Source organism: Aptenodytes patagonicus, chromosome 12, assembly GCF_965638725.1.
Source record: "Aptenodytes patagonicus chromosome 12, bAptPat1.pri.cur, whole genome shotgun sequence".
Lineage (NCBI taxonomy): Eukaryota > Metazoa > Chordata > Aves > Sphenisciformes > Spheniscidae > Aptenodytes > Aptenodytes patagonicus.
Window position 1 is genome coordinate 19,805,910 of NC_134960.1, and position 16,050 is coordinate 19,821,959.

At 40.2% G+C, this 16,050-nt stretch overlaps 1 protein-coding gene across 3 annotated transcripts in view; it reads left to right on the forward strand.

The window, feature by feature from the left end:
• The window catches only part of RANBP17 (RAN binding protein 17), a 168,007-nt gene that overhangs the window by 130,036 nt on the left and 21,921 nt on the right, over positions 1–16,050 (forward strand). For 2 of the 3 annotated variants that reach the window (XM_076350195.1, XM_076350197.1), the window contains 3 exons: positions 4,315–4,529; positions 5,712–5,850; positions 12,416–12,582. In XM_076350195.1, the coding sequence (XP_076206310.1) occupies positions 4,315–4,529; positions 5,712–5,850; positions 12,416–12,582 (521 nt within the window). The remainder of the gene's footprint in view (positions 1–4,314; positions 4,530–5,711; positions 5,851–12,415; positions 12,583–16,050) is intronic. The other variant, XM_076350196.1, reaches the window with a different exon arrangement.

Consider the following 16,050-nt stretch of genomic DNA (forward strand, 5'->3'; position numbering starts at 1 on the left):
CTATATACGGCCACTTCTTTATACTGCCCTCGCATTCTGAATGCCTGGAAAGCATGCATTCAAAACCATCTTTATGGGGCAGCGGTGAATAATAAAAATAGGAAAGGGGAAAAGGCAAAAAACACTTTTTCTCTATAAATGTGATAGATTTTCACCACCTTTGTTCCATCTCACCAAAGTCTGTCTTTTTTTATCTTCATCTAATTCACACATGTTAAAACATGATTTAGTTGTATTATTATACATAGAGCTTATTGGACTGAAATCTAGAACAAGCCCTGCTTAAATGAAACTCAGCCATAAGGAAATCATTTTTGTATTATAGCTTCTACTGTAAAAGCAATTAAGGAGGAGAACTGAAAGGGAAGCTGCCTGTCCTGACATGCTCCCGCATCTAGGAAGGAGTGAGGGAATGAGCTGTGCAAAGAGCTCTGGTGCATATTGCCTGTGGGATTCTGAGGCACGGTGATGTTATCTTCGGTCAGAGCATCCCAGTTTGGTTTTTTGCTGGCTTTGTGTTCCCCCTCTGCATACACATACTTTCTTCCTCCAGCTCCTTTGTTTATGTACTAAGTAGTCTTTCAGTAATGAAATGCTTAAATTGTCAGCCAAATTCAAGCCCTTATTTCCTATGTAGCAGTTTCGCCCAATATCTTTAAAAATCCTTTTCTTATTTCTGTCAGAATTTTGTATCACCTCTGAGGCTCAGAGAGTTTATAATTTTTGTAAGTGACGTTGCTGTCAAATGCAGGGCAAAAAGTTGTATTAAAGGAAATTATTGAGACTTTTGAAAGTCAATATATTTTAAGATTGTGTGATACAATTTCTCCTACGTTAAGAAGAAATCAGTGCAAGTTGGATTTTTTCATTTGATTTCTAACTCAGTAGTAACACGGAAACTTCACTGATTAGTCTCTACAGAGTTTTCATTTTGACAGGAGCTATGAATTTCAAACACAATTTTTAAATTCAGCATGTCAGAGGTCACTTTTATGTTGATTTAATTTCTTTAAATTGTTTCTTTTAACAATAGGAGTTTATAAAATTGTATTTTAGTCCTCCACTACAGGGATTATAAATGTAAGCATGTCTTCAGTAGCTGAGGAGTTGTTCTTGACCTGATTCCAAGTACCTAGTAAATTAGTTTATGTTCAGTAGTATCCATGGTGTGTAAAAATATTCCCCTGAAGCTCCTGCTAAATGTTACAAGTAGATCATTCTTTTTTTATGTAGTCAGGCATAGCACCGTACTTCATATTTTTTTTCAATAACTAATGCTAAAACACTAGTCTTTGTTCTAGCACTGCATCCCTTGAATCATAGGCTGATGGCTTGGGGCATTGGTAACAGGCACCGCGTGGTCTTTCACCTCTGCTGCTAATTTGAAATCAGCTGTTCCCACTCTTAGGCCCTTTTAAAATGAGTCCATGAACAGAGAATAGTTCTCTGTGGACTCTGTCCAGTTGCAAAAAGCGGTTTTTAATCTTGCACTAGACCCAAATTCTTCTCAGTGTTTTCATTAGAAGGGCTAGGCACCAAATTCCTCTTCTCCCATGCCTGCCCGGGGTGAGGCGGTGTGAGGGAACAGGGGTTGTGCCTTCCTATATCGAATGCTTGATGTTGATCACTGGATTGAAAGTTTTAATTATGGGGTGATTTTTTTGTGAAGTAATAAAAATGGTAGAAGATCAGCACTAGTGGATACCTCCTAGAATTCATGTTCCCAGGCTAAGGGATTCCTAGGGTTTTTCCAACTTATTTCCTCATCATCCGGTTTTTCCATCGACTTCCAATAAATTTCCATATTAAATACATAATTGCCTTGTTGACAACTACTAAGCTCTTTCCATCTGTTGTTGCATATTACACTGAGTACTTCAAGGACCTACGATTGCACCATGTCGTGCTTGGAGAGCTCAGCTATAAACTCAAGGCTGTTACTTTCTTGGATCCAGAACTTTGTCTTTGCTTATTTCTGAAGCCAGATATATATTTGTGTTATTAAAGTAGAGATTTTTCTACAGAGAATTTAATAGCTTACAGCACACTTACCTTTCTGTCTTGTTTTTGCCCTAAGAATTGTACACTGTTTGCATAGTGGCTTTCAAAAACAGTGTGTGCCTTACCACTTTATCTCACAGACAGAATTTTGTATTTCATTTTATTTTTTTCACAGAACTTGAAATTCACTGATATTCTCAGTAACTAGGCTAGGTCTTCTCAAAAAGATCAATGCTAATTAAGATGACCTGGCTGGGGTATCTTAAATGGGGCACTGTAGGAAGCTAAATGGAGTTTAATTTTATGTAAATGTAATTTCTCAGTAATGTAAAGTATTACAATAAATGAATATCCAGGTATACTAGAAGACATTCTTCTTTTTCTGCTATGTTTTACTTTTCAAAGAGGATCTTTTGCATGCCGGTCATTTTTAGTATAACAGAGATTTAACACCATTTGGAATTAATTTCTATGCAGTAGCAGTCACTGGAATTGTACCCTCTTCCCCAGTTACACTGTGTTACTGACTACAGCATTTGGGGTAGTAGAGGTGCTCATATGACCATTTACAGTATCAAAACCATTCTGTATTTTTCATTCATAAATTTTATTATTTTTTTAATTGAGGGCTTGATTTTGATTGTAAGTGACCATCTTTCCTAGCTAAGTATTTGATTCTTCTCCTCCCTTCCATAATTCTAGTGACGCCATTCCAGCTTCTTACAGACCCCAGTTTCTTCTTCTAAGCAATCCCTGATCATACTCCCAGTCTTTTTTTGTAAATCCACTTTTCCTTTACAACCTGATGGATAAATTGCCTTGTACTTGCTAGAAGTGGTGAACCACGTTAATGTTTTAAACAGTAACTTATGCCTTTCCTCTTTGCATCAAATGATACCAAATGGGTGATACTTTGATGCGTTGGGTGTTTAGAAACAAGGTTTTCCCCCTCATTTTTCTAATTATATGATGTAAACTCCTCGTTGTCAGTAATCAATAGCATTAAGAGAAAGAATTAAAATAAGGCAGGTGTATGATTTGCAGGTGGAAATTTGCATGGGTAGAAAGCAGGGCTGTGTAGAGACAGACCCAGTTTAATATTAGGCCTCAATATGTATTAAACAATACTATGCAATCTGAGATCTGTGTCATCTCAGGCAAGTTTTTAGGGGCATTTTTTATTTGCCTATTATAAAAGCAAAACTGAGTTGTCATAACGACCTCTCTCAACTGGCGATGTTTGGAATTGTGAATAGCTAATGTCCAGTTCACTCGTTGCTCCTTGATCCAAGTTGTCGTCATAGCCATGACAACTCGAGCATCTGATCTGTAGACTATTGTGCTTTTATTTGTGGGAATACTTCTAAAAATGTACAGGTTTGTGTTATTTTCCTCTAGTTAAAATTACCAAGAATGATGAGCAGTAACAAAGTGAAGACCTGGCACTTGGGTTTTGTGCAGGTGAAGCTTGTCAAGGTCAACATCAGGTGGGGTCAACCTAGTAAGGCTACTTCATGGTAGAACTGAAGTACTTAATCTTTGCTGTGTTCATTCTGCTGTTTTAGCTCACTTTCATTAATTACTTCAGGTTAAAAAAAAAATTGTCATGAAGACAAACTAACGCTGGGGTACTGTGAAGATAAGCATTAAATTATTACAAGATACTTAGAAAACTTAGTAATGAGGCCTTGTGAATAATTAGATTTGTACAGAGGATTGCAGCGGGATCTACTGCACTGCTGCACAGTGGATCCAAAAGTCACTATTGCCTGTTAATAGCAACAGCAAATATTTACAGTTAGCTGTTATTTTTACATTATAAACATGGATTTTAATTAAAAAGTCATTCCCATCTGTGACTGGTAAAATAGAGGCTTTTGTAATGGACATATTTGTTTTCTGAGGGATATATTTAGTGTGTGTATACATCAGGAACCATCCCAAGAGACTGTCATGGTAATGGATCAAAACCAGGCTTTGCTGCAGCATGAGAAACTATAAAACCATGTGTTGCAACTCTGTTCAGATTAAGGAATTCATGCTGATAGACCCGGTCATGGTCTGGCTGTACATCAATGACGGGAATTCCATAGCTTATATTTTAAATTTTACATACTAATTCCTTGGTGGCTTTTAAGCTCTAGTCATGCTTACTTAACAGATCTTTTACATCAAATGCAGAAACAATTTTTCTTCCAAACAGTAATGAAAATAAAGACAAAAAATAAGTTTAGATAGTGCCATCAAAATATTTTAGATTTGCAGCTGCTTATATAAGTTTCTTTCTTTCTTTCTTTCTTTTTATGAAAACAGGTAATCAGATCCTCTCTCTTGGGACTTTGTCAAAAGATCAGGTTTATCCGTTGAAACTCAAGGGCATTTCCATCTGTTACTCTGCACTCAAATCTGCCCTATGTGGAAATTATGTCAGCTTTGGCGTCTTCAAGTTGTACGGGGACAACCACTTTGACAATGTACTTCAGGCCTTTGTCAAAATGCTGCTTTCAGTATCCCACAGTGACTTGCTAGTAAGCAATTACTCATCTTGGGAGTCTTTACGTGAAATATGAAATAACACCACCACAGGCTTTGTATTGTTATAATGAGACAGGGGGATCTAGAACAGCTCAAATGTATTTTTCAGTTCAATTACTTGAATTTATTTATATAGTAACATCTAAAATACAGATATGGATGGACCTGCCACGTGAAACAGCAGCTCTTCCAGAATTTTTACTAGGCTTGTCGTGAAAGAGAAAACTGCAAAATTTTGTTCCTTTCTGTACTTGCAAACCCATTTAGGTTGCCCGCATGCCCCGTAAAACATCCTCACATATTCAGCCACTCTGCAATTAGTTTCAATCTGTAAATTGTCACTGTGTATTCCCCATAAAATTTAAAACTTCAATTTTAAAGTACACCATGTTCCCACTTCTCTGTGGGAAGACAACAGATCTCGCGCAAAATTTGAACTGTGACGTTTTCTTCATGACGCTTTAGTTCAGAACTGTCATTTTCTTGCAGGAAGGGACAAATTTGGGATAGTTAAAGATGGTTAATGCCCAGATTTATGCTTGCCGCATAAAGAAAGTCCTTGAAACTGAAAAGTTGCCTTCAATTAAAATCGGTGTACTGGCTGTATAGTAAAGTGTGCATATGTGGCACATTCCTAGCCATCCAACAATAAATGCCCTAAATAAGAGTCCTTAAGAATAAGATGCTGATTGGGCCAATGGGTTCAAGCAAGTGCCTTTGCCTGCACGGAGCCTGTTACAGGACCTCACTTAAGCACAAAAAAAGGCCATGTCTGAGATGATTTGGGGAAATCTGTGATAAATCTCAGTAAGATTTCCTGCAGAAGGTAAGATACAGGCCATAATCCTGTCAAACTGACACCCTGGGCAGAACGCTATACTGCTTTTACTAGACTGATAGCTGTGTAGAATGTCAAAGCATGATAGTGTTATTGTATTATCCTGAGCTTATTTTAAATTAATAGTGAGTTTATATCCTATGGTAAATTTGAAAAGTTGAAATCTACCGAAGACAAGAAAGTATTTTGTCTCTATAAGTATTTTGATTTAACGGCTAAATTAGAATTTATCACATCACAAAAACTGTAAGATCGTTCTTCTGTCATCTGTTAATGTTGTTAATATTAGTCGATGGTAATATCTATATTTACTATGAATGTGTACTCTTTTTTTCAGCAATATCGAAAACTAAGCCAGTCTTATTACCCACTTTTGGAGTGTTTGACCCAAGATCATATGAGTTTCATTACCAGTTTAGAACCTCACGTCCTAATCTATATTCTTACCTCAATATCTGAAGGACTTACTGCAGTAGGTAAGAATTACTTACACTCAGCTAAAGAAAGAATTCAAGTATTTAGGTATCTAGGATTTCCAAAGAAGCACATTAGTTTGTATCTTAAAAAATTAATATCAAGTGACTATGGAAGACGCTGGTTTTTGAACATTTTAAGAATGTGACTATTTCGGTTAATGGAGCTAAGTTCTTTTAAACATCTAACCTGTAGGTTTTTACAGATAGTATTTTTAAATTGTCTTTTCTTACAAGCCAGAATTGTTAAAATTATTAATGTGCCTCCACTAGCATTGTACTGAAAATTCATGCGTATGTTATTCAGAAGTAAAATCTATTAATATGTGTACAGGAATCTGTGGGGTTTTGTTTTTATTTGATCAACATAGCTGTTGTATAAATAATGCTTGTTCTGCACAGCTGTGATATGATTTGAGAGATTTAAAGGTATCTTTATCCATGGAAAAAAGAAACTAGTTATTCAGTACTTCCTGAATATACTTTAGAGGAGAATCAGTGTAACAGAAGCATACTTGGAGTAACGATAAAAATACAGCAGTTTGATTGCAGTCCATTTCATTCTCTTGCACGGTTTAATTTATGCTTTTTAACCAGGTGACTGTCCAAACATTTGGGGGCTGGGGGTGGGGAGCGCTGGTAGCCTAAAGTAATTTGGAATATGGAGAAGGAGACTGAGGATTTGGAGGAAGAAAAAATAAATCCTGCAGTTACATTCTGATCACCTAGGAATGCCATGCATTTATATAGTTTTTGACTGAGAAGCTGTTCAAAACCTTACAGTAGTATTTATTGATTAGGGTGGTTATTAAGGAAAAAAAAATAGGAACGTATAATGTTAGTGTGTATAGATGTTACTCTATAATAGCTGGTGTTTCTCATTACCGCCAAGTGTCAGTCAAGCCCCATAGGAATGCATGAATGGACCGAGACTCACAAAGCATTTGCTATGTTAAACACATTCAGCAGTTTTTGCTGCAACAGGGAAGCCACTCTTAGAAAATGGGTAGTGAATAGCTAAGCAACAGTAGTAAAGAAGTATTCAGGTCATTTTATTATAATGCTGAAATCCATCTTCTCCCAGATACTTTGAGTGCTTTGTCACCTGTAATGATGGTACTAGGCTGGTTCTGCCGGGAGTCTGCCTGTTGATCGTTTGCAAATGGATCTATTGTACTGAATGTTAGCTTGACTGACAGCTACCAATTTAGCAAGCCCTGTTCCTGGTCTCTGTTATCACTCCACATTACATCTTTTCCATCTGAGATACTGGATATATTCATTTTGATAACTCACTAGCATACCAAATTTGCTTTAACCATCTCTTTGAAACCCAATTTGAATTCATGTAAAAGAGAGAGAAGAAAATGTAAAAGCTGTGTAAGCTTCATCTTTCATGTGGTATGTTTATTTTCCCCTCTCACAAAGTGTTGATCTCTCACTCAAGGCAGGGAGGAAGAGTAAAAAAAAGTATTTATTTCCAATTTTAGCTTTAAACTTTTGTGGTTTAGGTATCTGGGAGTTTAGTCGTGAAGAATTATTAATTTTTAGGAATGTAGGTGTTTTTGCTAGAAAACTTGTATTTGGTGGAATTCCTGATACTCTGCTGAGAAAAGTATCAAGAAAAATTTTAACAGCTCACTTTTTTTCACATTTCATAAACCATAGACTTTCTTAGCCAATGCTCTCCTTCAGTTCATCTTAATGTCCTTAAAGTACCTAAGATCAATACAAACATACGAGACTAAAACAAAGTGTGTCAGAATTTTTAACTTCACCTGACTTCACTGAAGGCTTGATGCAGTCCATCAAAAGCTGTTATGCTCGCTTTCATGTTCATTTTTTTCTTTGTTTGCTCTGATTCCTCCAAACTCAAGTAGTTTTTCAGTCTCCGAGACTTGCCAAATCTATCTGTCTGTCAGCAAGACCTGGCTGTTTCCATACTGCCCAGAGAGGATGTGGAATCGCCATCCTTGGAGATATTCCCAGGTGCTGGACACAGTCCTGAGGAACCTGTCTGATGTTGATCCTGTTTTGGGCAGGAGGTTGGACTGGAGGATGGTCCCATTTGGTTTCTGCCACCACCTTTAGGATCCTACTGGTATTTTCCCTACGTTTTCCACTTGCATTCTCTAGCTTTCCAAAACAATTTTTGATTCTGTCCAAATGCCTGTGCAGCCCCTAGTCTTTGTGAATCTCTTGCACATTAAGAGTAATACTTACTTTCCATGATTAGTCAGCTGAAAAATGCTTCTTTTTTACCTTTCATGTTGAAGTGATAAAGTGATTATTTTTCCTTAATATCATGTTTCTCAATACTGCATGTATCAGTATCTTAGTACTGCATATTGATGTCAGCCATTAAGTTCCTCATTTGTGTTCAAGATGTTTCATTTTTGTAGTGAGCTGAATAATTTTCCATACTCTTATAACGACATGTCCAGATTAACTACTCTTTGGTCAGTTTATAGCTATTTACTTATTTATTTTTAATCATCTCAAGAGTTAGTTACCTGTCACTGCGTTTTCTTAAGAGTCATTCTTCTAAATGTTTTATCCCTTTTAAAATTTTGGTATTTGGGACATTACCAATTGTCAGACAGTGAAATACAAATTTATTTCTTACGTGTTACTTGGTCACATACATCCTTCTGCCCTTGGAAAATGGGTAAGTAGATCCAAGCGTTGCCTTTTTCACTGAATGATATCAGTGCCACAAAAACATCTCAGAATAGTAGGGCTCAGGGCTATAAGCCATCTGAGGGGGAATTGTGTTTTAAACTGATTAGAACATACAAGTCATTTTCAGAAATGTTTATAAAAATGAAATAGCTGTCTTTTTTATTTTAAAAATTAAATACCAGGAGATCACTTCTCTTTCACGGGGAAAAAAGTATCTGACTTTTTTCTCTATTCTCTTTACGTATGTGAAACCTTTGGGACTCTCATTGTTGTCAGCTGTAGGATAAACATTCCCCAAATCCTTATTTCTGAGGAGTGCTCATTCTGTTGCTGAGTAAATACCTTGCTTGATTCCACGCTTTATAAACACTGTGAAAGAATATGTATTCCTTCTGAAGCACTAGCTGTAAATCAGCTATAATGGAAGTCCTCATCTAAGCTTTTATTGCAAGGATAAACACTCCAATAGTTCTCTTCTAAAGTGTTTACCTGGCTTTTTCTCAGCTGACTCAGTGGATCAGAGCCTTTTAATGTAGTCTGCCTGGCATGTTGTCACTAATCTCTGCAAAGCTTTTCTAATTCTCATATGATTAATAGTATAGTATGCTATTCATTGAGGAAAAGGTAAAACATTTTTTCTGTCTTGCTGCCTAATTTAGATGTTAAATTGCTAAATCCATTTACTTTCCAGGTTTAGTCTCGAAGGCAAATAATGCCAGTATTGAACTGTAAGCAATTGATGGACAGTGAAAATACCACTTAACTCCCTTTCCTTGCCTTTATGTGAAGAACAAAATCTTTTAATTTGCAGAGATTCAGCAGTGTCATTAAACTGTTGAAAAATAATTCCCCTTCAGCATGCTGTTGTCGTATTGTTGAGACCGAAAGGCATCCTCAAGTTGTTTGGGGGGATTTGTTGGCTTTTTTAAAATAATATAACCCATTAACATACATGCTCAACTTCCAGTTACTTGAGCTAATGGCTGATTGGAATTGCCTACATAAGGCAAAAACACACAGACAGTAAAGAAGTGCATGTAAAGTTAGCCCCCAAAACATGAACTGAATGCATGCTGGCGAAGAAGAAACCAAAAGAGCTGGTTGAATGCGATGGTGACTGGTGCCGGAGTTGCCATCGTTGTCCCCTGCCCACCACCGGCACCTACCTTGCCATCAAGTAAGTCCAGAGAGCTCAGTTTTATTTGCCAAAACTTACTGGATCCGTGCTGGCACACGTGGAGATGGTTTTGGCGTTTTCTGTAACCATGGCCTGCTTGCTTCGTGATCCAAATGATCAGTTTGCAGGTGATAGAGCTGAGTTGACCAGAAGTCAGAAATGTGGTTTGACTGCATTTTTCCTGATTATCCCAAGCTTTTATCTCAGTTTCTTTTACAGTTCTGTCTTTATTCTGTCGTCTCCACCCATTTCTTCTGTCCGTAGCCCAGAATTGGTAGCTCCTTGTTGCTCTTGTTTGTTCTATTTATTTGGCCGGCTGGCTTGTCTCACTAAGATTTAGTGAGAACGCTATTCTGCTCCAGCACAAGGTTCCACATGCCCAGAAGAGTCATTCAAGGGAGTTTGCTTGACGCTCCCTGTCTGTTATATCCTTGCAATCAAAAGGAAAAATGAGCATAGGGAAGCATATTTGATATATAGTTATGGGCAAATTTAAGTAGCTCTTAACACTCATATCAGATTCTCATGAGCAAATGATAGCATAGACCTGTCTGCTGTCCTGCTAAAATCACTTACTGTCGAATGTAAAATATCTACTTGTACAGTATCAGCATGTTTAGAACTACTGCTGTTTTGTAAACTGATGATAGTGATTTACTTTGTATTATTCAATTTAAAAAGAAATAGAGTTAAGCACTGGTTTAGAAATACAGCAGAGGCCTCCTATGAAATACGTATTTTCAAATCTCTCACTTGTTATTGATGATTATTCAGTTCCACCATGAATTGCATTTCTAGTTTATATGCAGGGCTGTTTTGGTTGAGAACACGGTGAGTGCCAGATTCTGCGGTCTTTACTTTGGCAAGACTCATAACTTTGAACTCAGCTTTGTTCTGGCAGTGCGTCTTAAGATCCTGCCCTGTTGAATTCTGTCCTAGGAAGCTCACTGGTCCAGTGGAGACAGAGTTGAGGTGCTCCAGCTCATTTCTGTGAGCTGTTAGATCGCTCTCAATTCCTGCTGCTAAGTCAGCTGGTTGCTTTGGAAGATCAAGTCTTAGGAGACCACTTGTATCTTCTTTGCCTGTAAATGTTTCTTCAGTGTTTACTTCAAAACACTTAGCAAAATACAATTAGTTTTTAGATGGCGAAGGGTTAATAGCATCAGCACAGAGCTTAAGGAGTTAAACAGACACAGATCAAAATACTTCAGTGTCTAGAGGGATGTGTTTAAATGAACACTGCAAGGTTGGCAGGCCTCCAAATTAGCATAGTTTAAAGAATTCAAGGTACACTTAATTGGATCCTTCAATCCCTTTTCCCTCAGAATGAGCATTTTAACAGTTTAATTCCTTTTGCAACCCCCACACATCCCTTACTCCAGTGGCCGATCTAAAATAAATACTGTGAACTATGAAAGGCCTAGACAAGTTCTAGCTGAAGTCAGTGGCAACAGGATGGAGTCCTAAATGCTCCACTCATTTGGATCTGACCTTTGAAATTGCAGAGAGTATCAGGTAGGACTAAACCTTGCACCCAGCAGGTTAAACCCCTGCATGTATATAAGGAGCTTTAGTTGGTGTTGGTATCGTGAGGAGCCGGCGTTTGTTTAAACATGTGGCTCTGGCCAGGATTACAGAACCGGAGCTGGGAGGCAGCACGGTTGTAAATGTCTGAGTCGCAGCCACTGGTCTTGGGGCCAAGGAGAATCTCAGGTGTCAGGCCAGAAGGAGACAGCAGCTGGCCAGGGGGAAGGGTGCACCACTGTTTTCAAGAGGAAGACGAGGAGCATGCATGAGAACCAAGGTACGCTGTTGTCATCGTGCTGATGCGTGGAAGCGAGCAGAATCTTCTTTCACAGCAGTGGCACAGCAGGCAACACCTAGCAACAAAATAACTTACATAAATCAGACAGACATATTTACTCTGCAAAGAGGCTTAAGCTTTTAATCTCCCTTACTTATAGAAACAGTAAGTAAAGATATGTAGTGGCTTTTGCTTCTGCTTTTCAACAGTATCCTCCTTTGCTGTCATGACTTTCAGTTTTGGGGACATTTCTGAAGTATTTGGTAGTGACTGCTGTTGTGTTGTTGCCAGCCGTATTTAATGTGCTTTAACCTACTTGAATTATCAGTTGTTAAGCAAAATGACTAACTGGCTGTTCTGTGATCACCCTTTTACTACTTTAGTGGCCCTTGCTCATTGTTTGCCACCTGACATTGATTGTAAGCTATTTGGGGCAGAGAAACATTGTATAATACTACTTGAGAAAAACCTGGACAACAGCTCTACTGGTTTAACCTTGCCTTTTCAGTAAGCAGATCAAAACAGAATTTTAGTTTCCAGGAATCTGGAGCCTTCTGAATGTGAAACTGAATACCAGTAAAATGTCAACCCTCATCCTGCACTTTCCAGTATGCAGAGGGGCAGCTGCATTCATACAGTTGTGAATGAAGTTCACTGGAGTTCATAGGATCTCCAGAACATGGAGCTATCCAGTTACTCAAAAGCAAAGGTTTAATACCGTTGTGCGTTGATAAAAGCAGTCTTCAAAGCTAGTCAACTCATGTATCAAAAATAGACTTGTCAATGTATCGATTAGCCTAATGTCAAAGAGATTATTAAAGTTGAGCTCTCCAAGTACTAGAAAATGTCATTATTAATTATTCTTTTATGGAAACAATTTCAAAACTGTTTCATTTTTCACACAGATACAATTGTCTCCTCCAGCTGTTGCGCTAGTTTAGACTACATTGTCACCTACCTCTTCAAGCACCTCGCTAAAGAAGGCAAGAAGACTCTAAGAGGTAGAGAGATTTCACAGGATGGACAGAGATTGCTTCATTTCATGCAGCAGAACCCGGAAATTCTACAGCAGGTGAATTAGCAGGCTTTTTATGGGGTATTATTACATTTCTGAATTTTCCTGATTTTTTTGTGGTACTGAACACCAGGGCAGCGTTGGCTATTTAGTAGCGGAACAAACCTCCCTACGCTGGTATGCAACCCTGAGTAGCTTCAGCCGTGTTCTCATGACAACCAAAGATTGAAGATATTTTTTTTGTCATACTGAAAAGCATAGATACTATACTTGGCTATACAGTATCTTAAAACTTGGTGTTTCATTTTTGCTCATACAAAGAGCTGTGTGAGATCATCAATACATTTCTATAGACAAATGGGAAGGAAAGCTCTCTAAAGTATTTTAGGAGCAAGCTGAACAAATTCTGGCATTGAAGCACACATTTTGGTAATGAAATTTGTAAATTGAATGGCTGTATGCTATCGAGTTTGAATATTTTATTTTGCAGTAGGTGATTCAGTGGGATTTTTTCTGTTAAAGGTAAATACAATAGAAACTAAATCTCATGCTTCTGAAAAGGAAGTGGACGCTCTGCTGCTTAGGAGAGATTTCCCCTTCCCAGCTCCGTCAGGTTTATCGCAGCCCAGGTACATTACGGGGAGATCAGGATGTTCTTCACAGCTACGTATCTCCACATTTGCTCTGTGCCACGTTCCCTTAAAATCTCATTAAACTATTTGAAAATGCATATTTCCAAGAATCTCTGGATTCCTAACGCAGTTGCAAAGATGCCGTTTCAGGAGACATGTTTCACAGGTCTGGAGGCTTTTAACGAAAACGGAAGTTACTCACAAAAGGCCAATGACTAGCGTGGTCATCTGTGTGTTTCCCTAATAGGTACCGCTGTCATTTGGAAAAAGCCTGGCATACCAGTCACCACAGTTATTGTTGTCATTTGTTTACTGCTCTAATTGAAGGTGAAAAGTAACTAATGGTAGCTCATACATTCCTGGCAGTACATAGCATATTGTGAGAATATTAATGATGTTTATTATTGACATCAGTATCAGAATATGATGATTCCCTTGTCATATTACAGGTTCTTATGTTTTATGTGCCTAACAGGGGTTTCATGGAAACTAGCAATGAAGTCAGCATTCGGGTATGTCAGATTGCTCCGTATTGTACCGTGCGTGCAATGATTCGAACGCGAAGGACAGAAAAGCAACCTGGGCTCTGGACTTTCCTGCATTTGTGGCAATCTTGATGTAATACTTTGGCTGTTAATATGCAGTAACCTTTCACTTCACGGCATTTGACTAGGCGGTGATCTGTCTTTATTAACTTCAGATTCTGCAGAATACGTTATATTTATTTTGAATGCAGGCTTTCACATACTCTTTTAAATATTAATGGCTGGTCTCCAGTAGTCAGCATAAATATGATTTGCATTAGCACTAGTCATATCATATTGAGTGCCTCTGATGTCAACTACTCAGCGTACTAATATCTGACATCATCTCCCGAGGTCACTGACAACTTTGACCTTTATTCTCATGCACAGTTTCTGTAGTCTCAGAAGCTCTTTTGAATTGATTTGAAATTTTGACTCTTCCCTTTATGAGGCAGTAAAATTGATAATTATTCAGATGGGAACTGAGCACTGAGTGAAAAATCAATTCCACCCGCTCTCTGCTGCGTATAAAATTACTTCTGAGTCTGCTGGACTGAACGGATGGCCAAGGTAAAAGCAGCAGGCAGAAATAGTAGAGAGGATTAGCTGGACGAAACTAATAGCCTAAAGGGATGGCTTTTGAGATGAGGGAGTGGGCCGGTTGGGGGTTATTATCAGCAATGATGGGACTCATTGATCATATGTTTACATCAGGTTTCCATTGGGTTATAAATCAGCCCTGAATAGAAACGGAACCCAAGGCCTCGCATTTTACCAGGGGGACGGTGTATTAGATTATTCTCACTTTCACACTCGGATGAAAAGTGAGACATTGATTATTCATCGGCTGGCCATTAAACACTGGCTTTATAGATGATTTGACTATCATGGAAGCTAATGAACAAGGTTGCTGCTTCATAACCAGCGGTTTCAGTTTTCAAGACATCTGTGTCGGTTAAGTAATGCGTAACCCTATTAAAAGGAATGGGTTACAAATTGCTTAACAGTGCTGAAAAACTAGACCCTAATGACTAATTGTGCTTTGAGTTTAGAGAGGGTTGTCAGCTCTTTAAACTAAACTGATGCAATGATAACTGCAATTATTTACTAGTTAGAACATTTCTTCCAAGTTGGATCTCTGGAAGTAGTTGGATAATTAAAATTTCCAGCAGCACTTGAGGAATAGCCCGCCTCAGGTCGTACCGTTGGCTGTGGAGCTACGCAACGGCTCGGCTTGCCGTTCTCCCTTTCCTCTAAAGACGCGGAAATCTCTCCGGGCTCTTCTGCCAGGTGGGGGACGCGGAGTCGGGCGAGCGCCGGGCGCCGTGCCGCGCTGGCAGCGCCGGTGCCGCGGGAGCCGCTGCTCCGGCGCCCGCCGCTTCCCGCCCTCCCGGGCCCGGGGCGGGGACAGCCGCCTCCGCGGCAGCCGGGCGGCTCCGCCCGCGCAGCGGCACGGCAGGGGGAGGCCGGTGCCGAGCGGCCGTCGCGCCTGCGGAGAAAGCGCCGTCGGAGCGCGGCGGGGCGGTAGGTGCCGGCGTCGCCGCGCCTCGGCGGGGAGAGCCCCGCGGGCAGCGGCGGGCGGCGGCCAGCCCGGGGGGAGAGAGGGGCGGGCCGGGGCGGGGCCGCCGCCCCCTGCCGGCGGGACGGCGGCGGGGCCGGGGCGCGGCGGGGCGGGGCGGTCTCCGGGGGCAGGGGGGGGCAGCCCTGCCGCGTCCCGCGGGGTGACAGGCGGGAGACGCAGCCGAGCGCCCGGCGGAGCGGCCCGGGTGCCTCCTGCCGAGGCTGCCCGCAGCGCTGCCCGGCGCCGAACCGCCGCCTCCCTCCTCGCTCGCTCGCCCGCCCGTCCGTCCGTCCGTCCGTCCGGGAGAGTTTGCGGGGATGTCCTGGTGATCTGTGCGCCCGCACGCGAGGCGCGTTGTTATTTCTCAACAGTACCTGAAACAGCAACACAATTACTCCATTGCTTTTCCGCTGGTGAGCTCACAGCGGAGCACTCGTTCGCTGTTAAATGAGGCGATTCAGCATCTGAATGCAGTTCAGTAAATAGGTGTGTATCCGTGACTGGGGCTTTCACCTTCTTTAGCCTCTAGAGTAGCAGAGGTGTATAATTAAAGCCTATTAATTCTTACTTTGTTTGCTTACATGTGTCCCATAGCAGTTCTGTTTTTTTAATAGGTAGATGTGACTGTGCAAAGACAGGAGCAATAGAAAACATGGAAGTGAAACAACTTCTTAATGTTTGGGAGCAAGTTACAGCATCCTTTTAAAGTGTAACAGTGGCTGTTGGCTTTGGCCCTCCTTTTTGCTGTGCCACAGGCTTTGTTCCCCCCGGGCAAGCTACTTGGTCTGAGCTTAATCTGCAAACAACT